The sequence below is a fragment of the Eptatretus burgeri genome, chromosome 1, assembly GCF_056783735.1.
Source record: "Eptatretus burgeri isolate ZD-2024b chromosome 1, Ebu_testis_v1, whole genome shotgun sequence".
Taxonomy (NCBI): domain Eukaryota; kingdom Metazoa; phylum Chordata; class Myxini; order Myxiniformes; family Myxinidae; genus Eptatretus; species Eptatretus burgeri.
This window is the reverse complement of record NC_140961.1, coordinates 34,429,585-34,455,710: the sequence shown is the minus strand read 5'-3', so window position 1 is coordinate 34,455,710 and position 26,126 is coordinate 34,429,585. Positions and strand designations below refer to the sequence as shown.

Here is a 26,126-nt window from a genome sequence, read left to right as displayed (position 1 = left end):
CCGACTGTAATCTGCTGTGGTGATCTACTACAATCTACATCGACTGTTATCTGATGCGGTGATCTACTACAATCTACATCGACTGTTATCTGATGCGGTGATCTACTACAATCTACATCGACTGTTATCTGATGCGGTGATCTGATGCGGTGATCTACCACAATCTACATAGACTGTTATCTGCTGTGGTGATCTACTACAATCTACATCGACTGTTATGTGATGCGGTGATCTACTACAATGTATATCGACTGTAATCTGCTGCGGTGATCTCCTACAATCTACATCTATTTTTCGATTATTTTATCGTGACTGCACGTCCTGTCATAATCCACATCAAAGCAAATGTTAGTAATTGGGGATATAATTATATAAATACCTTTGTTTAAAACTCGTTTACACTCTAAAACTGGACGAGATTCAAATGTCAAAATCCATCAAAAGGAATTGATCCAGGTGTTCCACCATTATGAATCAATGTAGGTTTTCCATTGTTATTAATCAATCCATGTATTCCATTGTTATTAATCGATCCAGGTATTCCATTGTTATTAATCGATCCAGTTATTCCATTGTTATATTCATGGAGTAATGAAATCAAACCCCGGTTTCTCCTCTTAGGTTGAACAGTGTAAGTGAGAAGGGAAGTTGAAATCATCACCTGTGGAGTTCCCCAGAGGATCACAATCCAAGCTGTCCACCACGTGTGCTGTGATCAACAAAGCCTGCAGTTTGAACAGATCATCATCCAGGTTGGAGTAAAATTTCAAGGCATCTTGTACACCGGCCTGGCGGAGGCAGCCGCGGTTCTCGGGAACACGGGAGATGTTACAAAGAGTACCGGTGACGTTAGTCATAAACCTCCGTATCATCTAGAGGAGAGAAGAGAGCAGGTGGAGGTTCAGTTTCAGAATCAGGTGATAAATTAGAGATCGGAGTTTTATTACAACAACAAGGAGTTAACTTGTGGGTAAAGGGGGACATGAAGAAGGTAATCAAAATGTGTTGTGTGGTGTGGGGTGTCTGTGTGGTGTGTGGTAACAGTGTGGTGTTTGGTGTCCGTGTGGTGTGTGGTGTCAGTTTGGTGTCCGTGTGGAGTGTGGTGATAGTGTGGTGTTTGGTGTGTGGTGAGTGGTGTGTGTGGTGTCAGTGTGATGAGTGGTGTGCAGTGTGTGGTGAGTGTGGTGTGTGATGTCCAGTGGGGTGTGTGGTGCCCAGTGTGTGGTGAGTGGTGTGAGTGTGATGAGTGGTGTCCAGTGTGTGGTGAGTGTGGCGTGTGGTGTCCTGTGGGGTGTGTGGTGTCCAGTAGGGTGTGTGGTGCCCAGTGTGTGGTGAGTGGTGTCCAGTGGGGTGTGTGGTGCCCAGTGTGTGGTGAGTGGTGTGTGATGAGTGGTGTGAGTGTGGTGAGTGGTGCCAGTGCTGGATTAACCATTAGGCAGACAAGGCATGTGCCTTCGGGCCAGCCAAAAATTCGGGCCAAAAATTATTTTCACATTAAATATGTCTTTTTTTGTATGAAATATTTTGTTCTTGAATCGGTTCATCTTTTGTCTGGGGTCCATTTCCATGAGCCCGAGATCTAATTTAAAATTTTCAGGCCATTCTCGAAAACTTCAAAATGTGACTTAGGGCCAGCCGAGGCTTAATCCAGCACTGTGTGGTGTCCAGTGTGTGGTGAGTGGTGTGAGTGTGGTGTGTGGTTTTTAAAACATCTGAATGATGATAAACATTTCATGAACATTGACAGTTCGTGAGGAGGTAAAATCCATTGTCCCATCACAGGTCATGTTGGGATAATCCAAGGATTTGTTCCACGACCATCACCTCCTGCTCCCTCTTACCAAGACAGCCGATCTGAGTTACAACCTGAGACCATTTACCGTTCAGTTTGGTTCCCAGATCGAAGTTCTAAAATATAAATATTAATATTCACAGAACAAGATAAGATGTATCATCTACTAAAGGTTTACCTCTTCATTCCTGCCGGTTTAGATGTTCTGTAACCTTGAGGGTTGGAGGATGATTTATCCCCCACTTCAGGATGAAACATGAATTGCGATCTGATTTTTAAATCTCCACCAATCAGAGCCCTTGTTTGTGTCACGTGATGTGCACCATCGTGGAGCCTCAATCACCTCAGGTTCGTCATGTCGAACACATCATCATCTTTTAAGTGTTTTGTGCACAGAAAACTTGTTAAAAATGACCTTATTCCCCATTTACTCCATTTAGAGTAAATATCGTGAATGTTCGACGAGGTGGGAAGAGGAATATCCGGTCCTTATCAATATGTACAGGAATTAGACCAAATAAATAAATAAAACATACCAGTTCAATGTCCAGACCACTTCCTTAGTTTGAAACCACCTCCTTTTTACCTCCACTTCCTTAGTTTGAAACCACCTCCTTTTTACCTCCACTTCCTTAGTTTGAAACCACCTCCTTTTTACCTCCACTTCCTTAGTTTGAAACCACCTCCTTTTTACCTCCACTTCCTTAGTTTGAAACGACCTCCTTTTTACCTCCACTTCCTTTGTTTGAAACCACCTCCTTTTTACCTCCACTTCCTTTGTTTGAAACCACCTCCTTTTTACCTCCACTTCCTTTGTTTGAAACCACCTCCTTTTTACCTCCTTTTCCTTTGTTTGAAACCACCTCCTTTTTACCTCCACCTCCTTTGTTTGAAACCACCTCCTTTTTACCTCCACCTCCTTTGTTTGAAACCACCTCCTTTTAACCTCCACTTCCTTTGTTTAAAACCACCTCCTTTTTACCTCCACTTCCTTTGTTTAAAACCACCTCCTTTTTACCTCCACTTCCTTTGTTTGAAACCACCTCCTTTTTACCTCCACTTCCTTAGTTTGAAACGACCTCCTTTTTACCTCCACTTCCTTAGTTTGAAACGACCTCCTTTTTACTTCCACTTCCTTAGTTTGAAACGACCTCCTTTTTACCTCCACTTCCTTTGTTTGAAACCACCTCCTTTTTACCTCCACTTCCTTTGTTTGAAACCACCTCCTTTTTACCTCCTCTTTCTTTGTTTGAAACCACCTCCTTTTTACCTCCTCTTCCTTTGTTTGAAACCACCTCCTTTTTACCTCCACCTCCTTTGTTTGAAACCACCTCCTTTTTCCTCCACCTCCTTTGTTTGAAACCACCTCCTTTTTACCACCTCTTCCTTTATTGAAACCACCTCCTTTTTACCTCCACTTCCTTTGTTTGAAACCACCTCCTTTTTACCTCCACTTCCTATGTTTGAAACCACCTCCTTTTTACCACCTCTTCCTTTATTTGAAACCACCTCCTTTTTACCTCCACTTCCTTTGTTTGAAACCACCTCCTTTTTACCTCCACTTCCTTTGTTTGAAACCACCTCCTTTTTACCTCCACTTCCTTTGTTTGAAACCACCTCCTTTTTACCTCCACTTCCTTTGTTTGAAACCACCTCCTTTTTACCTCCACTTCCTTTGTTTGAAACCACCTCCTTTTTACCTCCACCACCGAAGGTGAAGGAGTTTCACCCCTCTCTGTCTGTTTGTTACTTGGTGAAATTTTTTTCCCCCTAACTATTGTTACGGACCTGGAAACCATTTGCATCCAACACACAGAAGTCCCAAAAGTCAGTTATGACGTTAAGTTTGTGTGTAGTCAGATCCCCTTCCTTTTGTCCAGTGGGAGAATCAAAGGCGTGCGTTGTGATTTATTTTAGTTAGGTTATTACATCTAACAACCATCTAACAACCATCCAACAACCATCCCATCCCCCGGCACGATCCACCGCCAACCGGCTGCCTTCTCGCACCCTGACCTGCTGAGGTGGGATCTCGCTGTTCTTGTTTCTCGGCTTCCACAGACGTAACTCTTTCACGACGACCTTTGCAACATTGATACTGTTCCTCGACAAGTATGAACCCGTGTGGAAGAGTGGGTGGGGTTTCCCGTCAGGGGCCGAAACCCCGCCCAGAAAGGGCGAACCCGTAGGAGCCTGTCCAATCAGGGCGGAGAGTGACGTCTGTTCGAGCGAGCCCCGCCCCGTTGAGGGAGGTCCATAAATTCCCGAGCACTCTCTGAGGCAGGGGGTTGTTACGAAGGTTGTTCTGAGGTTTTTGACAGGGTTGTGATGGTTGAGAGTCGAGTGAGGAAGAAGCGTCTTGGAGGAAGCTCTCCACGGGTTTCTGACAAGGTTTTGGATGGGGCTTTGAGGGTTGTTGTTGAGCGTGCAGTTCTTTTGAAGGGGAGGGTTGAGCAGAAGGTCATGAAGGGGGTGAACGTGTCCCTGCTGGCCCTCGACAAGGAAAGGAAAGAGCGACCCTGACTCCTCTCCGTGGACCCCGCTATTCACCACCCGAGCTCCGCCACGAACCACGAGTCCCACACGTGCGACTGGGGACCAAACCAACGACCATTGTCAGGTGCCGCACCACGGAGCACCCCCTTCCTCCGACGGTCAGGTACCCAGCTGAACTCTGACCCCCAGCTCGTCTCTCTCCTCGGCTGCGAGGGTCCAATAAAGAACTCTGGGTTTATTTTCATTTGTGTGTGTGTCTGCGTGTGGGCCCGTCTTATAAGCAGAAACTGTTTAAGTGTTTGCTTTTGATAATTGTAAATATTACTTGCATATCCGCGTTGTCTTCCCTGTGTCTTTTTATTGTAAATAAACAATTGCAGAAATGTCCCCAGTTTGTTTCCGTCCTTTCTTGAATTGGTCCAGCATGGTTCGGATCTGAGTTTTAGCCGGGTCTTTGTTCCCGTTAATCCGTTCATCCCAGCCGGCACGGCTTTGGCAGTTTCTGCTCGGCTGCACCCGAACCGGAGTTGGTAGTCGGTAGATGGAACTCTACCGCAGTCAGAAAAGTGACCCGGTTCGAGTAAGACGTGCCAAGGGCGTGGTTCTCCGGTGGACGACACCGCGTAGATAATTAAGTAAATTGGTTCCAGACAAAAAGACCCTAAGCTACGTGGTGGAGGTATTGGCGTCCACGGTCGGTTAAGCGACCCGCCGCCTCACAGAGTTATCCCGAGCGACGGCCGACAATTCCGGGGAGTTTCATGGGAGACGATGCAATCCCCCCCCACCTGGTGGACGTTCTCGCCACTGACCCCCGGCCCGCAACACTATGTTGGTCAGGAGTGTTTGTCTGTTTGTCTGTGTCTGTCACACGATTTCTGGCCACAGTTTTCAAGTTCTGAATTTTTTTTGTGTGTGTGAAGGTGACCGGCCATGAAGAGCAACGTTTAATTTTGGTGAAGATCTGAATCCGGATCTGGATCTGAGAATTTTTAAAGTGATTCTTCACCATTGAGAGATCGGGTCAACAATGATATTTCGCACAATATCTCCAGACATTATGGGCAGATTCATATGAAACTTGGTGGACACGTTCGGTGAGTGACAAGGACGAACGGATTAGATTTTGGTGAAAATCTAAATCCGGATCCGACTACGAGAACTTTTTAATGATTCTTCACCATTGAGAGATGGGGCGAAACTAATATATTGTTACGGTTGTGGGAATTCGCATTACACCATAAAGGGTCCTCAGGAGAGATATATCGATAAGTCAATGTGTAGTTAGCCCAAACCCGTTGTATAGAGGGAATATATGTGATCCATTTGGGCTGCGATCCTTCAGATAGTCGTTTTTCTTTGGCTATTATTAATTTGGTGCAAAAACAACAACGAACATTGCCACAACCAACATCTCAACGATCACGCCATTCACTACACGATGCCACCTTCCACAACCACGCTACCACATCTTCGCCACTCGCCATTCAACGAGCACCGTGCGGGCGCGGGCAAGAACAAAAACCAACAACGCTTGTGGGGTTTTCCCGCCATTTTTCCCCGCGCTTGGTGTGAAGGAAAGGGGCAGGGCAGCTCGCCGCCAATTGGTGGATGAACAGCGTGAGGCGGTCGGAGTGGGGGCACGCCCCCCTTCGAGAGCTGTCTGGAAACACCTCGAAGAAAGGTAGAGCCGAGAAACGGGGCGGAGCGAAGGGCGGGGCCCCGCGCTACAAAAGGAACGGACGAGGAGGGTTCGCGTTTTCTGGGGCTGCTTCTTTTTTCTTCTTCTCTTCCTCATGAATCTCACTCCCTCTTCTCTCGTCCTGGTCCTGGCTTCGCGTTTCTTCTTCCTCGATGGCTCTTCCTCTTCCTCTGCACTCGTCTGCTCTGGCAGCTGTGGACGCTGGGTCTTGGCTCGTTCTGGTCCTGCGCTCGCGGTTTGGCGTGCGGCCTGTCCACTGAGGCACAGACGGGAGGCACGGCACGAGCTCGCAGACCGCGAGAGGAGTCGGGGCCAGGCGCGACCACGCCGACGGTCGTGGGAGGAGGGACGACGCGCCCAGGGAAGTCGCGACTCATTTTCTTTTGGGGTTTTGTGTAAATGTCTGTGGGTGGCGCCAGTCCTGTAAGTAAAACTGTGTAAGTGTTGCCGTGTGTAAGTTTTATTCGATATTAACTCTGGCGTCATTCTTGCTTTTGTTTCTTTGTTGCTTGCATATTGTATGACTGTAAAATACGTGCTTCCGTGTGTCCGTATTAAAAGTGCTTGCTTGTTGAACTGTTTCCCGTTTCGTTGCGTCTTTTTCCTTTTATTGACTCTCCATCTTGCATCACGTAAGGGATTGGTCGTGGGTGTAAGTTCCCGGTAACTAATCTGAACCGTCAAGGTCGACGATAACTCCGCTCTGTTATCCCTGTAGTACGGAACGGGCCGCTCAAGCGGTTCGTGTCCAGAGTCGACCTGTGGCGTGGTACAACTCCTTGGTACGCGACTCGCGCGGGTACTTAGGTAAATCGACCATTCGGCGACCGGACCCTATTTTGCGCGGGTTGAATGCGGACTGAGTTGTGGTGAGGTTAAACCCCCACCCGTGACTGGCTCCGGGCGGTAGTTCCCAGAGGGTCACGACTGAATTGTCCGTTCCGGTGGGCGAGGCGGCCGCTTTTGGCTACACGCGTTCGTCGCACGCCGGACGGGCCAAAATTCACAACAGTGGTGTCAGCGAGCGGGAAACAAACTCTCCCATCTCCAGGCTAATTCATGGGGATCGGACCAGGGTTGTGCGAGGCGACCCCCCCCCCCCCGCTCCCTCCAAAATACGAGCTTTTTAAAAAATTAATCCCGTTATGTGAAATAAGATGAAGTCTCAACGCGAACGGGTGCCGGGGGTATTAGAGATGGATGTAGAATTGGAAGAATCCATGGCCCAGGACGAAAGCCCCGAGGGCAGGACATGTCCGTGCAGGATGAATTTCCCCAACCGAACCCGGAGCCTGAAATGGGCGCGGCAGCAGCCGCGATGGATGACACCCCCCCCACCCCTCCCTCGTCAAGGCCCTTCCCCGGCCCCCAGCGAAACTACGACCGATAATGGCGGATCGATCCTGCTTGGGCCATCGGACATCGCACAGCTGATGCTGATGATGCAAACAAATGCGCGACAGTTAAATGAAAAAAATAGATGGCATGAACGGAAAGATGGATACAAACACTAATGAAATGAAAAACGAAATAAAAGGCATGAACGGAAAGATGGATACAAACACTAATGAAATGAAAAACGAAATAAAAGGCATGAACGGAAAGATGGATACAAACACTAATGAAATGAAAAACGAAATAAAAGGCATGAACGGAAAGATGGATACAAACACTAATGAAATGAAAAACAAAATAAAAGGCATGAACGGAAAGATGGATACAAACACTAAAGAAATAAACAACAAGATGGATGGAAATGCGCAACAAATGAAAAACGAAATAAAAGGCATGAATGAAAACATGGAGGCAAATACGCAAATACGACGGGGTGAGATGCAGAACATGGGCATAGGCCTGCAGGCAGGCATAATGGCAATTGCGGGGAGCGAAACGCGGACAACGGCGGGCATAATGGCGACGCCACGTGCTGGGGCGAACGAGCTGGGAGGGAGTGCAACGGCTGTCAGGCCCGCAATGGAGGCGGGAACGGACCGATTAATACGGGAGACGTGTTGGGCGAGAGTCGTGACAGAGGACGTGACGGTGACACAAAGGGGAGAAATTAAACGGGGAGACCGAAACGTGTAAGACGAGACACGAGGTAACGAAGGCAATAGAAAAATTAAAAGAAAGCCAGGAGGAGACAAAGGAGGGATTGAAGGTCGTAACGGTGGTGTGTAAGAAAAGACTTCAAGACATGATGAAGAGAGTTGATAAGCTGGGACTGGAGGTAAAAACGGAGACAGAGGAACTGGGAAGATGGGTAGAAAACCACAAGGGCAAGAAGGAAGAACAGTTAGAAGCCAAAGCAACGTTGGAGTGTGTGGAGATGAGAAATAAATTTGAAAAGAAAACTTCTGAGTTACAGAAACACCAAAACAAAGTGACGGAATTACAAAATGAGTTGAGGATGGTGAGAGAAGAAAGAACAGCAGCAGAAAATGAAACGTTAAGGAACCACACTGTACAGATCGAACAGCTGGAAGTGAAGGCCAGATTAAAGAATGAGGAACAAGAAAGAGTACTGAAAGAACAAAGATTGAGACAGGAGAAGGAAGTCAGCCAACTGAAAGAAATAACGAGATGCAGGAAAGAGTAATGAAGGAAGAACGAATGAAGCAGGAAGGAGAAATCAGGAGATTGAAGGACACAATGAGATTGGATTGGGAAGAACGAGAGGAACATGGGATAGAAAACAAAAGGAACATGAAGCCGAGGTTGACCAATTGAAAGAAAAGGCGAGACTGGAGTGCGAGGAGATAGACAAAGAACAGCGAATGAAATACAAAAGGGAAATTAACCAAATTAAGAAAACCACGAAACTGGAGAAGGAAGGACAGGAGAGGAAACAAGGAAGAGTAATGAGACAGCAGCAAATGAAACACAAAAAGGAGATTAACCAAATGAAGCAAACCATGAAACTGGAGAAGGAAGGACAGGAGAGGAAACAAGGAAGAGTAATGAGAGAACAGCGAATGAAACACAGGAAGGAAATGAGCCAATTGAAAGAAACAATAAGACTGGAAAATGAAGAGCAGGAGGAACAGTGGGAGAGAAAACAAAAACTATACGAGTTTGAAATTAACCAGCTCGAGGGGAGAGCAAAATTCAAGTCCACGGAGATTGAAAAACTCCGGAAAGAGAACGAACAACTCAAAAAGCTCAGAGAGGAAGAACGACTCAAATGGGAAGGAAAATGGAACCAGGAAGAAACAGAAATAAGGGCCAAGGAGAGAAAATGTACAGAGACACGGGAGATAGAGGTCGAATTGGACGGGGTTAGTGACGAGCACACACACATTGAGATAGTGGAGGACGATGAGGGGGAGCTCGCAGAATGTTTTATGACCCGGTGCAAGCAGCTGGATGGCCTCCTTCGGGAACGGAGGGAGACGCTATTCTCCCTTGAAGCGAGTCACGACCAGGTGGGTTCGGTCATGCCAAGCGAGGTTGAGGGAGCGAGTTCTGTGGACAGGTGTGCGTGCAGCTTGGGGGGTATAGAGACTCCGGGGACCCTTGTGGGGACACGAATCCCCAGTGTGGTTGTGCAGGTGTGTGTGTTTGCGAGTGTGCGGAGATGCGTGCTTTCCAGCATGCAAGGTGCGAGTACGACCCCGTGTGTGAGTGGTATGGTGGCGAGTGTGCCGGAGTGCGTTCCTCCCAACACGCCGTGTGTGGATGAGGCACCGTGTGTGGAAGGAGCCACGTGTGCAAGTGGAAGGCCGGGAGTGAGTGGAACCACGTTTGTGAGTGAGAGGGCATACGTGAGTGAACGGCCGAGTGAAAGGGGGACAGCGTGTGTGAGGTCGCTGTGTGTAAGGGAGATGACGGTCGGCATGCGTGAACATGCAGCCACGTCTCCGGGTGTGAGTGTGATGGAGTGGAGTCTGAGTGTCGTGACACGCAGGTGTGCATGGGTTGAATGGCGACAACGATGGCGACAAATAAGGGACGGAGGCCGGGTAGCGGCCGTAGCTGTTTTGGGGACCGTGCCGGGTTTACTCAGCGGCGAGCGCGAGGTCCGTGCTGTGCAACGCACGAGGCCGCCACGTGTGCGCTTGCGGGAGTGAACCACGGTCCGGAAACGCCAGCGGTGAATGTTGCCGATCCCGCGGACGGACAAAGGTTAGGCAGGATTACGGATTTGGACCGGATGGGTTCTCCAGGCGGGCGCGTGTGTGAAACTCAACGTGGCCTGCGCAGGGTGTTCTGTTCGCAAAGCGCACTGCGCAGGTTACGGACGGGCAGAGCACATGTGTTCGCGTGGGGAGCCCCTCGGAGTGTGAGGTTTGCTTCTGAGGTGCGCACGGTGACGTCATGGCTACACGTGTGGTTGGAATCCGGCAGGAGGGTGAATCCCTGCCGGATGGTACCGTCCAAGAGGGAAGAGGGACACAAACAGCTGCATGACATCACGGGCAAGGTGCAACGTGCGCGAGCTGTGAGTTGCCGCGCATGACAAAAAAAAAATGGAAAACAAAAGCAAGCCTCGTTTTCGGGTGAACAGGATTCCCAGGCAATGGGTGGAAGACCCCCCTGCCCGGGCACAGGAATGGCACGAGTTAGGGGGAAGGGTTAGCTTAGCTTAACCGGCTTCATGGGGCAGGGGTAAGTCCTCATGGAGCCCGTGGAATGGATTAGGTAGAGGGATTTTAGGTGAGATTTAGGAAGGGAGATGGGAAATAATGATTTGAGGACAGTGACAGACTGTGAGTGTGTAGAGAGGACGAAGCTTAGCTACGTAGTGTTAAATGGAACGTGCTGTAGTGTAAGGGACGACGTGGGAGCACGAGTTAGTTAGTGGATTTAGTGAGCAGGATGGCAGAAATCAGCGGTGTGTGTTGAAGAGTTGTGAGGTGGAGGCTTGTTGAGTGAGTGAGGCCAGCGAGCCTGAGTGTATGGAGCGAATGGGGAATGCATGGTGCGATGAGTGATTGGGGGGGAGGAGTGATTCCCGCCCCAGGGCCCCCGGGGTCAGTTAAATTGACAAAATGGAAGTCGTTTTGCTGTTGGTGGGGAAGTAGGCTCGAAACCCGTTTGGAGGGGTGCAGGAGCCCTGTTGACAGGCTTAGAGCGTGGCTACGAACGGTGAGTATCACTGAGTGGGTACCCCGGGCACCAGGCTCGTCGGCCGCCGTAGGCCAAGGGCCCATGGGGGGCCGGGATAGCGTAGTGGGCATGGGTGCGCCCGCATGATGCGGGGGCCCGGGGCGCCATTAGCCGCGTGGGCAGTGCATTGGGCACGGGCACCCAGGGAAGGGGCCCGGGGTGCCAGCCTGCCACGTGAGCATTTCAGGGGAGTCGCCAGGGAGGGCACTCCCCGGTGTTTAGGGAGCTGGTCGGCTCGGAGGCAGTGTAGTGCCCGGGGGTGCCATCGTTGGGGAATTGGCAGAGGGTAGTTCCTGCCAAGAGAGCCACGCGTCCCAGCCATGAGACCGTGTGAGGGCACGGGAGGAAAATTTGAGGGCATGGCCCGAAATTTGCGAGGACACCAACACAGGCGACGGGAATCTGGGTTGTTAGAACCGATAGATTAAGCGAGAGGCGCTTGTTGAAAGCCCCGGGGTAGATTAGGAAGTGTACCCCTCCGCACCATCCATCCCTTCGCTTTCATTGTGGGCCGCTGGACCACCGCACTCGTTCCAGTACCACCAGTACCACCGCACTCGTTCCACTGAAAGGCAAAGGCTGGCCACTTCATCGGCAGGCTGTTTACTGCAAGGCCTGTGCCGGCCACTTCGTCTGCTGGCTGTTACTGCAAGGCCTGTGCCGGCCACATCGTCTGCTGGCTGTGTTTGCTACAAGGCCTGTGCCGGTCACTTCGTCTGCCGGCTTGTTTGCCTGCCTGCCTTTGCCTTGGCCCATGCCTGCTGCCCATGTCCACCAGCCCCGTTCTGTTTTGCATTTCTCCCCCCTTTGGTTCAATGCCATGTGCGCCAGGATCGTCGCGCAGTTTGCGAGGACTGCCCTGTTGGCAGCGACAACACGGGTCTGCAGTGGCGACCCGTGCACCGTGTTTGCATCCATTCATCCATCCATCCATCCGTTGTGTTCATTGCGTGTGCCACTTGAGCTGGCACAGAGACTGCGTTGCGCAGCTCATGCGCCGTTGTGGTTCACTGCGTTCATTTAAAAGGGGGAGGCCTTGGACTGCGTGTATGCAGCCGGCCACATTTCCTGTCACCTGCATTGCCTGAGCCAGAGACTGCATGCGAGCAGCCTGGCTCCTGCTAAATGCCATTCTGCCTGCATTGTCCATTGATCCTGGGCCATGGTTTAGTGTAAAATTTGTAAGTTAAGGTGTTTAGATGTAAATATGAGTGCGCCCCCGGCATGTGTGTCTTCGCGCCGGCAATTTATTTAAGTCGTCCGTATGAGTGTGTTTGTTAGTAAGTTACTCAGCCCTCAGGTTATTTATTTTGGGGACACAAATACCATGAATGTGGCACTCAGGGATCTGAAGGTAAAACGTATTAGGGGAGAATGACACATGATGGTACACGAGGATTTGACGACTCGGGACGAGTCTGTAAAAAGGGGAGGAAATAGTGTTACGGTGTGGAAATTCACATTACACCATAAAGGGTCCTCAGGTGAGATATATCGATCAGTCCATGTGTAGTTAGCCCAAACCCGTTGTGTAGAGGGAATATATGTGATCCATTCGGGCTGCGATCCTTCAGATAGTCGTTTTTCTTTGGCTATTATTAATTTGGTGCAAAAACAACAACGAACATTGCCACAACCAACATCTCAACGATCACGCCATTCACGACACGACGCCACCTTCCACAACCACGCTACCACATCTTCGCCACTCAGCATTCAACGAGCACCGTGCGGGTTATTATTATTATCACATACAGATTATCACATACAGCGTACTGAAGGATGAGAAAAACCATTGTTTGACAGATTGCCAAAGATGCAGATGAAGACATTTGATAATGTCCACAAAAGGATCAGCAGAAAACTACCTCACAAGGAGTAAGTCCTCAAAAGTGACAATAAACTGTTTGGACAGATGATACTCGTAGCTTCCAGCAGAAAGTTGAACATGAATGATGTACTGAAACACCCCCTAGGCCCCCTTCCCTCGTCCTTGGCCAACTGTGATGGTACTATGAAGAAAACCAACAAAGCAGCCCTTGCCAGAAAGCTAGAAAGTAAGGTCTCTGGTGCGGAAAACGTCCAACACCCCTCAGCGTGTATCATTGATGGCATGAGTATTGTACAGAGGCTGAAAGGGGAGAATCTCACTTTTGATGAAGTGGCTGATATGCTTCTTTCAGCTGTGCTGAATACATCAGCAAGGAGCAACAGGGTTGATGTGGTATTCGACGTCTACAAACAGATATCGATAAAAGATGCAGAAAAGGTCGACTGAGGTCGACTGATGGAGGTATCCACTTCACAAACATTGCACCCGGTCACCGAATACACCAATGGAGGCGTCTTCTGTCTTGTGACATCAGCAAGACGAAGCTGATCAAATTCGTCACAGAGCAATGGGGAACAGAGCCCTACAGAATAAGACTTAAAGACAAGGTACTTTATGTCACATGTGAGGATATCTGCACCAAGATCACCCGTGGGGCTGTAGTTGAAGTTGACGAGCTCCGTTCATCTCAAGAGGAAGCAGATACACGCTTGCTACAACATTGTAAGCATGCATCGTCAAGTTTCCATTCTGTGATAGTAACTTCAGAAGACACAGACGTCATGGTGCGATGTCTGGCTTTTCATGATGACATAGACTGTAATCTGTTCATCCGATGTGGATCATCAACCCGCACCAGACTTGTTGACATAACAAGAGTTGCTTGTGCTCTCGGCAGAAACATCTGTAAAGCTTTATTGGGATTGCATTCCTACACAGGCTGTGACACAGTAAGCGCTTTCAGTGGCCGTGGAAAGGTGACAGGACTCAAACTCCTCATCAACAATCCAAGGTTTCAGACAGCTTTCAGTGACTTGGGGAAAGACTGGACACGACAGGATGATCTCTTCCATGTGCTTGAGGAATTCACTTGTAAGCTGTACATGTCTCAAACTGAAATCACAGAAGTTAACGAGATGTGGTTTCAGTTGTTCCGTACTCAGAATGGTGATATCCAGTCAGGACAACTCTCTCCTTGTCAGGATTGTTTGAAGCTTCATGCTACCAGAGCATGTTACCAAGCAGCCATTTGGCACCACAGTCTTGAAGTAACTCCACATGTCCCCAGTCCACTTGACTGTAATGGTTGGGTATTGGATGACGATGGTAGACTTACCATTGAGTGAATGTCTGGTGCCCCAGCTCCTGATGTTGTTCTGGAATTTTTATCCTGTAAGTGTAAACGGGAGTGTAGGCTGCCATCATGCACATACATGGTCAATGGCCGAAGCTGCGCAGCTGCTTGTGTTCTCCAGGAGTGTGCGAGCATGAAGGTCCAAGATGAACAGTTGGACGGCAGCGTGGATCATGAGGTCGATGACGACGGTGACTTTGACAATTGAGACTCCATAATGCATATCTCTCAAATTATTTGTCATTGCCTGTTTCTGTTTAATGATTATGTCGAATAGCTATTTTCTTTATTCAACACCGTGGGATAAAAGATAACTCCGTGGCACATTCTGTTCAAAATTGTTCAAGAACTTCACAACATATACATTTTCTTCTGCTATTGAATTGAACATGTAGCATCTTTGAAACGATGTCAGATTAATAAAACTTAGTATCCTTTTAATTTTGCAGTTTGGAAGTAAAATGCATGATTTGTGATCTGGATGTGATTTAAATTTACTTTCAAATAAAGTGCATTACATTTGAGTGATGACTCCACTAAATCATAAACATGATAAAATTTGCGTGTTTTGTGGATATACTCCTGCTGCACATCAAGCTGTGTAAAATTCTTGAGCTACTCCACTCAGATGTCCATCATGCATTTTTGTGTTTCAGATACATCAACCGAACAGAAAATCACAACAAACCTTGGTCCCTCAAGATGGTACCAATTGGCCAGAAATGGCCCTCCAGCTCATGGACGACATGTCAATGAGCGTGTCCGCCTCCGAGGAATAAGGACCGTTCGACCGTCCCAGGAGGTTGGTCAGTGTTAACCGCCTGGTTACCACAAATTTAGGTTGTGGGAATCGAACCCCAGCTCCCCTACAACTGCTGACAGGAGCGGGGTTCGAACCCGGCCACCTTCACGACAATAGTTTTTGGCCCCTTCTCTCAATACTGAAGAATCACTTGAAAAATTCTCGTATGCGGATCCGGAATCGAATCTTCACCAAAATTGAATCAATTAGTCCTTTTGACACTCCCAACCTGTCCACAACGTTTCTGTGGAATCCATCCATAACCTTTTGAGATTTTATTATTTTTGTATTCACCGTCAAACCTCGTTTGAGAGCTAACACACACAACGTACACCAAAGGGAGCAGGAGACAACAGGGGGGAGAGGGGAGGAAAAAAACAGCGTGGAACAGACACATGAGGAGGGATGGGGTGGGGTACACAGGGTAAACGAGATGGACACCACAGGGACTTTCAGGTCCTTAAATGACAGGGAATTTGAAGGAGGTGGGTTTGGGGTGGATTAGCCGGGGTAGAAAAGATTGTGGCTTTGGATGGGGGGAGATAAGAGATGGTGGTGAACAGCTGTTTAGAAGACATGGAGGGAAGAGTGGGATTGAAGATTGTGGGAGTGAGTTCCAAAGGTGCGAAAAAGAGGAATTAAAGGGTGAAGGTGAGAGATTGTGCTATATATTGTCTTTGGCCCTATTTCTCAATGGTGAAGAATCACTTGAAAAATTCTCGAATCCGGAATCAGATCTTAACTACAATTGAATCAATTCGTCCGTGTCACACGCCCAACCTGTCCAGAAAGTTTCATCTGAATCCGTCCACAACTTGGGATGTATCATGCAATGTCGTTTTTGTCCCGATCTCTCAATGGTGAAGAATCACTTAAAAATTAAATAATTCTCGAATCGAGATCTGGATTCGGATCTTCACCAAAATTGAATCGATTTGTTCGTGTCACTCACCCAATCTGTCCACCAAGTTTCCTCTGAATCCATCCATAATCTTTTGAGATATTGTGCTATACATCATTTTTTTTATCCCTATCTCTCCATGGTTCCCATCATGTGCTGCCTTTTTGGCTGCTGGTTGCATCATTGGTTAGGAGTGCAGCTGTGCCGCTGATGCAGTGCCCCGATTACCAGTACACTGGTGCTCATTTCGCCGACCTCGGAAGGATGGCAGGCTGAGTCAACTCCCATGTGTTAATTCAGTGGCCAACAGGGTTCGAACTCAGGACCCGAGGATGCCAAGCCATCATCCCAACCACTAAGCCAACGCCAGGATGTCAATGGTGAAGAATCACTGAAAAAATTCTCAGATCCGGATCTTCACCAAAATCAAACATCGCTGTCCTTGGCTGGTGAACTACATGCACAAAAAATATCAGAACGATTGCTTGAAAACTGTGGACAAAAATTGTGTGACAAACAAACAGACAGACAAACGCCACAGAGCAACATACTTGGCAAAAAATATTTTTTGCCAAGCTATGAAGTAATCAGGAGGAATCTGGATAGGATTAGGGTTTTAACTGCTACTCCTCTTCCCTCATACCCATCCAGGTACAGCCAAGTGAGCCTTATTAAAAAAAAAAATCAAAAAGAACCCGAATCAAAAAATTAAACCCAGATTCAAAAAATGAAATAATTCTGGCTGGAGACCAGGTGTCCGATCAGGTTGAAATTTAAAACATATATTCCCCATCACGACTATATCATAATTTTGAAGTTTCACATGGATTGATGCAGCAGTTCAAGAGAGAAAGTTTTACATATTTTCCTTCAATCCAATATGGCTGCCAAACCATGTGACATCAATTATTTGTGAACACCCTGGTATCCCCAAGGCTTGGGGAACGTGTGTGAAGTTTCCCCTTGATCTGTCCAGCCGTTTGGGAAAAGAAGCTTTTAAAAGGTTTCAGTCTGGCTGCCAAACCATTTGATCTATGACGTCATCGGTGGGGAACTTTTTGTCCCTCATGGATAGGTGGTCATTCCTATGTAGTTTCACCTCGATCTGTTCAGCCATTTCAAAGATTTTTGAAAGTTAATTTTTCTTTTTAAATAATACAGCTGCCGAACCATGTAACTGATGCCGTCATCAATTTTTTTTTCTGTTGACTAATTTATCCCTCTGACCCTCATCAATTTTCATACCGATTGGATGTTGCATTCTACGTATGCAATTATAACGTCATAATGAAGGCACCTATGACGTCATAATAAACACACTTCTTCCCCATAGGACAGGAACTAAGGTTTAATCTATGGTGAAAATTTCATGTCAATCCAACAAGCGGTTGCAGAGAAAAGGGAATAAAATGCAGACACCGACGTTCTTTGTATGTACACGACCAATTGCTGAACCCCGCTCTTCGCTTTGTGAGTGCGGGATAACAAGACTGTTCTTCATCGCCCCAGAGCTCGCTCGATGAGCAGAAGAAGCTTCAACCATGGCTGGCTCTCAGAAAACAAGTGGACAACAGCATTATGAGCTGTCATAAAGTCTAAACGAGCGGCAGGACAAGCAGGTGGACAAGCTAAGAAATGTGATTTAGACTTACCAAGATCCATTCACGTTTGATGGAGAAGAACGAACAAACCTCATCAACCAAACAGTTATGCCAAGCATTGTAGTGCATGATCCATGCAACATGACCAACATTGGACAAAAACCATATCATGTTTTGTACTGGACCGAGTTATCACTGGAAAGGTGAATTTGTGGAGCCCCATGAATCAAATAAACTTGGACACATGGAAAGGTGCAAACAAGTGAGCATCCTTCAAAGTAGGATCCCAGGTCATGGAGGTGAAAGATGAGCGTGCACTCTTTCCAAGGTGCCTAATTGTTGCAAGATCGAGGCCAGACGTTGATGTTTAGGAAACCCTTGGAAGGTCGGAGTTCTCTTCATACACAAGATCCTTTTGTGACAGAAAAGGAGATTTACTTCCTACATCGGACAAGGGCCAAATTATGTCCACACTGGAAGGACAACGGACAGCAGAAACTGATGTTGATCGTCATGAAGATCTGGATGAAGACCATTCCCCAACTATAAATCGCTGAAGTTATTGAGAGACTTACTCGGGGCTCTGTGTGTGTGTGTGTGTGTGTGTGTGTGTGTGTGTGTGTGTGTGTGTGTGTGTGTGTGTGTGTGTGTGTGTGTGTTACACTTTACGGTGTACGTTCTACAAGTTTAAATGTTTTATTTATTTTACTGTTTCTACAATAATGGGGATATAAGCCACATTTATAAGTAAACAAGAGCTTACAAGATCACGAAACAAAAACTTCACTCCGTTTCATGTTATTGTACATTCATGATGATCACAAATTAATTTCGAAAGAGAAGATTTTATTAACCTCCGCCATCGAAGATCGGAGGTTACCGTTTTCACCCCTTTCTGTTTGTTTGTTTGTTTGTTTGTTTGTGAACAGTATTACGGAAAAACTCCTTGACGGATTTTGACGAAACTTGGTGGGGGGATTAGGTATGGTACAAGGATCATGTCATTAGATTTTGGACTTGGTCCAAAATCCAATATGGCCTCTATGGCGGCCATTTTTAAAAAAATATTAGAAATCTTTTTTTTTTTGCATTTCTACATGTTTTAAGTGATTTCCAACCCCCGCCCCCCCCCAAAAAAAATTGTTCAAGAAAAAAAATTTTTTGCAACTTTTTAAAACAATTTCGATTTTTTTTTTTTTTTGCATTTCTGCATGTTATCAGTGATTTCCCACATAACAAAAAAACATGCCAAAACTAGAGGGGGAGCACTCGGGAGAGTGCAAAACTTCCGCCGCCAATACTGCTGGGTAACTCAAGTGAACCTTATATCTTATTCATTGAATATGATGTCAACAGTGCTGACAGTTATAGTTCTTTTCTACGTTTTTTTGGGGGGGGGGGGTTGGAAATGACTTAAAACATTTAAAAATGCAAAAAAAATTTTCTAAAACTATTTTTTTGGGGGGGGAGGGTAACAATTTTTTTGGGGGGGGGGTTGGAAATCACTTAAAACATGTAGAAATGCAAAAAAAAAAAATATTTTCTTCAACAATTTTTTTGGGGGGGGGGGACCAAGTCCAAAATTTAATGGCATGATCCTTGGACCATACATACCTCACCCCCCCCACCAAGTTTCGTCGAAATCTGTCGAGGAGTTTTTCCGTAATACTGTTCACAAACAAACAAACAAACAAACAAACAAACAAACAGAAAGGGGTGAAAACAGTAACTTCCATCCATCTTCGAAGATGGCAGAGGTTAATTATAATTGCGGCTGATTTTGGAACTTCAGTTGGATATACCCACGTAAAATCAATTTCTGTCTCAAGGAATCTAGTTATGACGAATGAATTGAGTATGTAAAAGTTAAAAGTAAAAGGGAAAGTTGCAAACTATAACTCTGTGAGCACTGTTGACATCAAATTGAATGAATAGGATATCAGGTTCACTTGAGTGACCTCGCAGTATTGGCGGCGGAGGTTTTGCACTCTACAGAGTGCTGCCCCTCTCGTTGTTTTGTTTTTGGTGAAATTGAAAAGTTAATTTAGGAACAATGGATTGTGATGCGATTAATTTTATTATTAATAGTGTGTAAACATCCAATGGGATTATATATATATATATATATATATATATATATATATATATATATGTATATACACATACATATATATATATATATATATATATGTATATATATATATATATATATATATATATATATATATATATATATATATATATATATATATATATATATATATATATATATATATATATGTATATGTATATATATATATATATATATATATATATATATATATATGTATATACACATACATATATATATATGTATACACACATACATATATATATATATATATATATATATATATATATATATATATATATATATATACACACATACATATATATATATATATATATATATATATATATATACACACATACATATATATATATATATATATATATATATATATATACACACATACATATATATATATATATATATATATATATATACACACATACATACATATATATATATATATATATATATATACACACATACATACATATATATATATATATATATATATATATATATATATATATATATATATATATATATATTTATATATATATATATACACATACATATATATATATATATAAATATATATATATATATATATATACACACACACACACATACACCTCCCTCCCCTACACTACCGTCGAAAGTTTTAGAACACCCACATTTTTCCAGTTTTTACTGAAATTTAAGCAGTTTAATGTTTCAATGTACTCTGAAATTAAAACATAGAACAAATAAACAATTGCAGATAAAAAAGAAATCATGGAATCGTTTTGTTGAACAAAATTTAATCTAAAATTTTGACTCAAAGTAGCCACCTTTTGCAGATAAAACAGCCGAACATACTTGTGGCATTCTTTCTACAATGGAAATCAAATATTGTTCGGAAAGTTCTTCCCAAAACTGATGCAGAAGTTTCCACAAATGTGTTGCACTTGGAGGTTGCTTTGCTTTCACCCTTCTGTCCAGTTGTGGTCGTATGGCAGCTTAGCTGCCGGGGTAGCTATCATTTCTTGAAGCGCGACTGTCGCTGATGCAGTGCTCCTCAACCAGTACATACATTGGAACTGGTACTAATTTTGCTGACCTCGGAAGGATGACAGGCTGAGTCAACCCCCTGGTGTATTAATTCAGCGGCGGACGGGGCTTGAACTCAGGACCCTAGGATCCCAAGTCGCCACCCAAACCACTGAGCCAACACCAGGCTTATTTCTGTCCAGTTCATCCCAAACCAGCTCGATGGGGTTTAAGTCTGGAGACTGTGCTGGCCATTTCATGATTTGAAGCCTACCATCTTGTTCTTTTCTTCTGAGGTAGTTCTGACAAAGCCTGGAGGTATGTTTTGGGTCGTTATCTTGAGGTCGGATGAACCCCTGACCAACAAGGCATAGACCAGAGGGTATTGCATGGTGCTGCAAAATGCTGTGGTAGCCATTTTTGTTCAGGGTGCCAGTCACTCTGTGCAAGTCGCCGACTGGATCCAGCAAAAGAGCCCCAGATCATCACGCTTCCTCCTCCATGTTTGACAGTTGGTGTCACACACTGAGGAACCATCCTTTTGTCTACTCAACGGCGTACAAAAACCCTGTGTGATGAACCGAAGATTTCAACAGCTTGGTCCATTCGACCTTCTTCCAGTTTTCAGTAGTCCACTGGTGGTGTTTCATGTAGTCTGGGCAAGAAATTTTAAAATGTGCTTATTTAAGCTTCATGAGGAATTTTTGAGGAAAAGCAAAGAAATAGGTGTTTCTGGAGCGGATTTTTGTGCTGAGTATGAATATGTTGTTTGTGTTTCTCAAATTTGCCTAATTAGGTCACTAATTAAGGTCAAAGGTCAATCGGTGCAAAATTCATAATTTTTACAAAATATGTTCTTTCACCTGCCAAGCATGCTTAACACAGATATGAAAACAGTTTTTCAATATCTTTTATAATGAATCCTATACAGGTCGTCAAAGTTTACAAATTAATGGAAAATCTGAAAGAAGTATTAACTTCTTTTGCGAATATCTCCTTCACGGTAAGACTACAACTTGTTGTGAATATCTACATAGATTCCACCAGCTGAAAGCCACAGCGACCACAGTTCTCTGGCTTCCTTTCATTGCATTCATTCCTGGGCACAGAAACATGATGTTAGTTTTCAGGATTTCGCCTAATTAGCATGCTAATTAGCGTCAATCTTTAATTAGAGCAAAACACAGATTTTCATGAAATTCATTTTTGGTGCCATTTTCCTTCCTTAGTGCAAATATACAAAGCTTTTATAGCTTCTTCTTACACCAGATATGTATATCAATCAATTAACATTTGAATTAATTGGAGAATGTGAAAGGAATTATTGTTTCTATTGCGAATATCTCTGTAACTGTTCAACTTTTGATTTTAAGAATTTAAGACCTTAATACGGCACTGCCATCTATGTATACAATCATATACTATAATTTGAAAGCCATTCTGCCATGTGCATTGTCTTAGCAACACAATATTATGCTTTTCTTGAAATACAGGTGTGTCTTATGTATGAATATCACAAGGTGTCCAGTTGACATGTACCCCAAACACGGACTTGCAAGGTATGTTTGCTGTAACTTATTCATGCATAAAGAGTAGTCATTCAAACTGAAAGTGAAAGTAGGCTATGTCACACACATTCATGACAACATGATTGTATAATACAACATGTATTGGTCCACACCTATGCATGGTGCATGTGCATGGTCAATGCATTAGGGATTTATTGACCTTGTCAGATTTGGTGGAGGTTCAATCAGTGGGTGGTTTTGGGTGTGGCCTGTAGTTACATCTCCTGGATGTAGATGGCATCATTTAACACACTCTGTGGGAGGAATAGGCTACCCGACATTCCCCTATGCAAACCCGTCTGATCTCCATCATTTTTTCTTCTCAGGTGAACTATGGAACCAGTTCTAAGCTTGAAGCGTCCGTCAGAGATCAGCTTTGAACTCTGCATAATATGCCAGCAGACAGGACAGGCTGAGGAGACGACTTTCCAGCAGACAGATCGGGGAATAGCATCCATCAAGGAAGCAACGGAAAAGCGGAAGAAGCTGAGGTGTGATGAATATCGGGCTACCGTTGATAGGCTAACAACTCTCTTCATCGCCAAATCTGTCCCAGAACTGAAGTGGCACAGGCAGTGCTATTCCAAGTATACTCACAAAAACTACATAATGCAAAACTTGAACGTGAGCAGTCTCCTGAGAAGTGTAAAGGTGAGAGTAGGTCTGGTGATGAAGTAGGACCTTCAAAACGCCATTCATTGCGCAGTCAGTCAAAAATAATGGACTGGACACTATGCTTACTTTGTCAAGCAGACAACAAGCAGAAAACTTGTAGGGTCTGCACCATCAACACCAGTCAGAACATTTGCACAAATGCAAAATCTATTCATGAGGTGTTCATTCGTATTGCTGATGTCAATGACTTAATCGCTGCAGAAGGATGTTATCATCCAAACTGTCTGAAGAAGTTCCAACGAGATGTACAAAAGGCAAAGGTTGACACTAAATCTGCTGACCTGGCCATGGTGTGGCTTTCTCAAGAACTTCGACAGTCCGCTGAGAAGGGCCATGCACTTGAGCTTTCCTTGGTACTAGAAAGGTACAAAGAGCTTGCAAATGAGTTGGACATCATGATCCCATCATCCTTTCGTAGTGGGACTGCATCCTTCAAAGACGCTTTGCTGAAGTTCGTCACTGACATTTACGAATTTGTGGTTTTGCGAAATGCAGCACCATCCGAAAGACAAACTCTTCTCGTCCCAGTAAGATTCCATCATGCGCCTCTGTCAAACGTGTTAGAAACATCAGATTCTAGTCAGACTGGTCTTGAGAACATACTTATTTTCAAACCTGATGATGGAAATTATCTATCCATAGTTCACGTCGCCCTACAACTTAGAAGCGACATAATGTCGCACTGAGGTTTCGAAGGGGTAGACGTGAATGAAACAGCTGAAATGGATAGTATTCCATCATCTGTACATATGTTTGTTAATGTCTTACTTGGTGGCCAGAAACATGTTGATCAAGAGTTTGATGATGTTGACACAAATGAAATCGACTCTATCAAGAAGGCAAGAGTCTGTAGCATTGGGAAAGACATGGTGTATGCTGTATGTGGGGACAAAAAAGCCCCACCCTAACACGTGGGCTTAGGTCTAACTTTGCATCAGGCTATGCAATCAAAGAAACTTGTCAACCTGTTCCAAAATGCAGGCCACATTGTAAGCTATAGCAAGGTTCTTCAGTATGATACAGCGATGGCAGAGGCCACATTGAAATGACTTGATACACAAACTGGTGCTGTTGTGCCCCAGAATTTGGTTGTTGGTAGGTTTGTTCACTTTTCTGGGGATAACCTTGACATAAATGATTCCAACCTAGATGGCAAGAACACGTTTCATGCAACCCAACTTGCTGTATGGCAGAGAGGGTCCCCGGCTCTAGACAGTACAAATCCGTTAACTAGTATTGAGCCATCCAAATGTTAAACTTTAACGGTTAGTCCTTAAGTTGTTTCAACAATGTTGTTGCGGTTTCATGGTGGGGAAATAATGGTTGTGAAATCCACCTTTCATGATTTCAATATTTCATGATACTTAGTATTTTGCACTAACGAACCATTGGCGGCACTAATTAGCATCATTAATTAGCATGCTAATTAACCCAAATCTTTAACACAAACATCATCTTCCTGTAACCCAGACCCCAAGCAATATGGATGCCAGAGAACTGCGGTACTGGTGCATTTTACATATTAAGTTATTAAGATGAAAATCCATATTTTGCACTAAAATGAACACTTCTAATTTGCATGCTAATTAGCCGAAATCTACAAAACAAACATTATAGTCATGTACCACAGACCCAATGCAATGATGGAAGCAAGGGTACTGTGGTCACTAGTGTATTTTGCTGTCCAAAATAAGTAGCAATCCGTCCGACCGTAAAAAATGAAAAGTCCAGCCGTTTAGGATATAGTCATGAATAAAGTGAATATCTCCTTCACGTTTTCTGTTAATTTCTAAACTTTGACAATATTTGAATGATTTAATATAAAATATATTGACAAATAGTTTGCATATCTGTATTTGGGATGTAAAATAAAACATATTTTGTAAAAAATATGAGTTTTGCACTAATTGACCTTTGACCTGAATTAGTGACCTAATAAGGCAAATTTGGGAAACAAACAACATATTCAACCGTCTCTAATTATTAATGTACAGTCACTTACACAGTTTTACTTACGGGACTCGGTGCCACAACATTCATTCAAACGAAAAGCAGGAAAAAGACCCCATCAAAGGCAATGGGGTCAGACTGGACCTCTTGGGTCTTTATGGCGTGGGACTTGGCAGACCGAACGAGTCCCACGAGACCGTTGTAGGTTACCTGCACCCTCGTGGTGTCTGGCTTGGGCGACCCGCGACGTCCCGTCCCCACAGCAGCTAGCGTAGCCACGGTCGAGCTCGGGCCTTGCCAAGTGGCCGGGTGATTCGGTCTGTCGGCAACTCGTTTGAGAGGAACGAACGGGTCTTTGCTCTATTAGAGTTGATGCTCTGTAAGAACCCATCCGTCCCTCAGTGAAGCTCGAACTGCGCCGAAGCCCGATCACCTCGGACCGCCTGTCGCTGGCTGGCAAGCTCTCTCTGGCTCTCTCCACACGAACGCGCGGTTCCGCGCGACACAGCAGGCAAGGCTGCGCCTCCAGCTCGCGTCTCCTTCGCGACGCCCAGACTCTCCACCGACTGCAAGCTCCAAGCTCCCGACTCCGCCATGAGCCCAGACTTCCACGCAGCTCCTTGGCTTCTGGCTTCCTCCCGACTCCCCGACTGACTCAGGCTGACCGATCAACTCGACTCGACCCAACTCGAACGCGAGCTTGGCACTCTGCTCGTCCTTTTATTGGGCTGGTGAGACGCGGTTTGGCCTCCGATCCTTGACCTCTGACCTCCTCTGCGCGGAAAGCGGACGTGCGCGAGATCACCAAGCTTGATCCGACGAGCAAACGTCCCGCGTCGGCCTGCAGCGACGCCGCTCGATGCGGACTCGCCGCGGCTGGCGCAAAGATGGCGTCGTTTCGGAGACGAAGGTGAGGCAATGTTTGTGGTGTGGAGATGTTGACTGTTGCTGGCAAAGTGGTGAGGATGGCGTGGTTTGGTGAGAGGCAGGTGTGGTTGTGGTGGTGGAAGGCGGTTGGTCTGCAGCGGTTGTTGAGGGCGATGTTGGTGGTGGTGGTGGTGGTTGTTGTAAAGCGGTTGTTGAGAAAGATGTTGGTGGTGGACGTGGTTGGTCCAAAATAACGATAGTAAAGAATAACGGCTAACTCAAAGATCACAGCCCGGTTAACATGAATAGTTCCCTTTCAACAACTGTGGGGAAATCAAT

The 26,126-nt window shown here is 45.3% G+C and overlaps 1 protein-coding gene and 1 pseudogene across 2 annotated transcripts in view; one reads left to right on the top strand and one right to left on the bottom strand.

Annotated features, from left to right (window-relative positions):
- Window positions 1-602: 602 nt before the first annotated feature.
- LOC147034202 (uncharacterized) overlaps window positions 603-26,126 on the bottom strand; it is a 115,604-nt gene continuing 90,080 nt past the window's right edge. For both annotated transcript variants that reach the window (XM_085878731.1, XM_085878721.1), the window contains exon 6: window positions 603-872. In XM_085878731.1, coding sequence (XP_085734857.1) covers window positions 618-872 — 255 coding nt within the window. In that variant the 3' untranslated portion in view covers window positions 603-617. The remainder of the gene's footprint in view (window positions 873-26,126) is intronic.
- LOC147034204 (uncharacterized) lies at window positions 21,650-24,226 on the top strand (annotated as a pseudogene).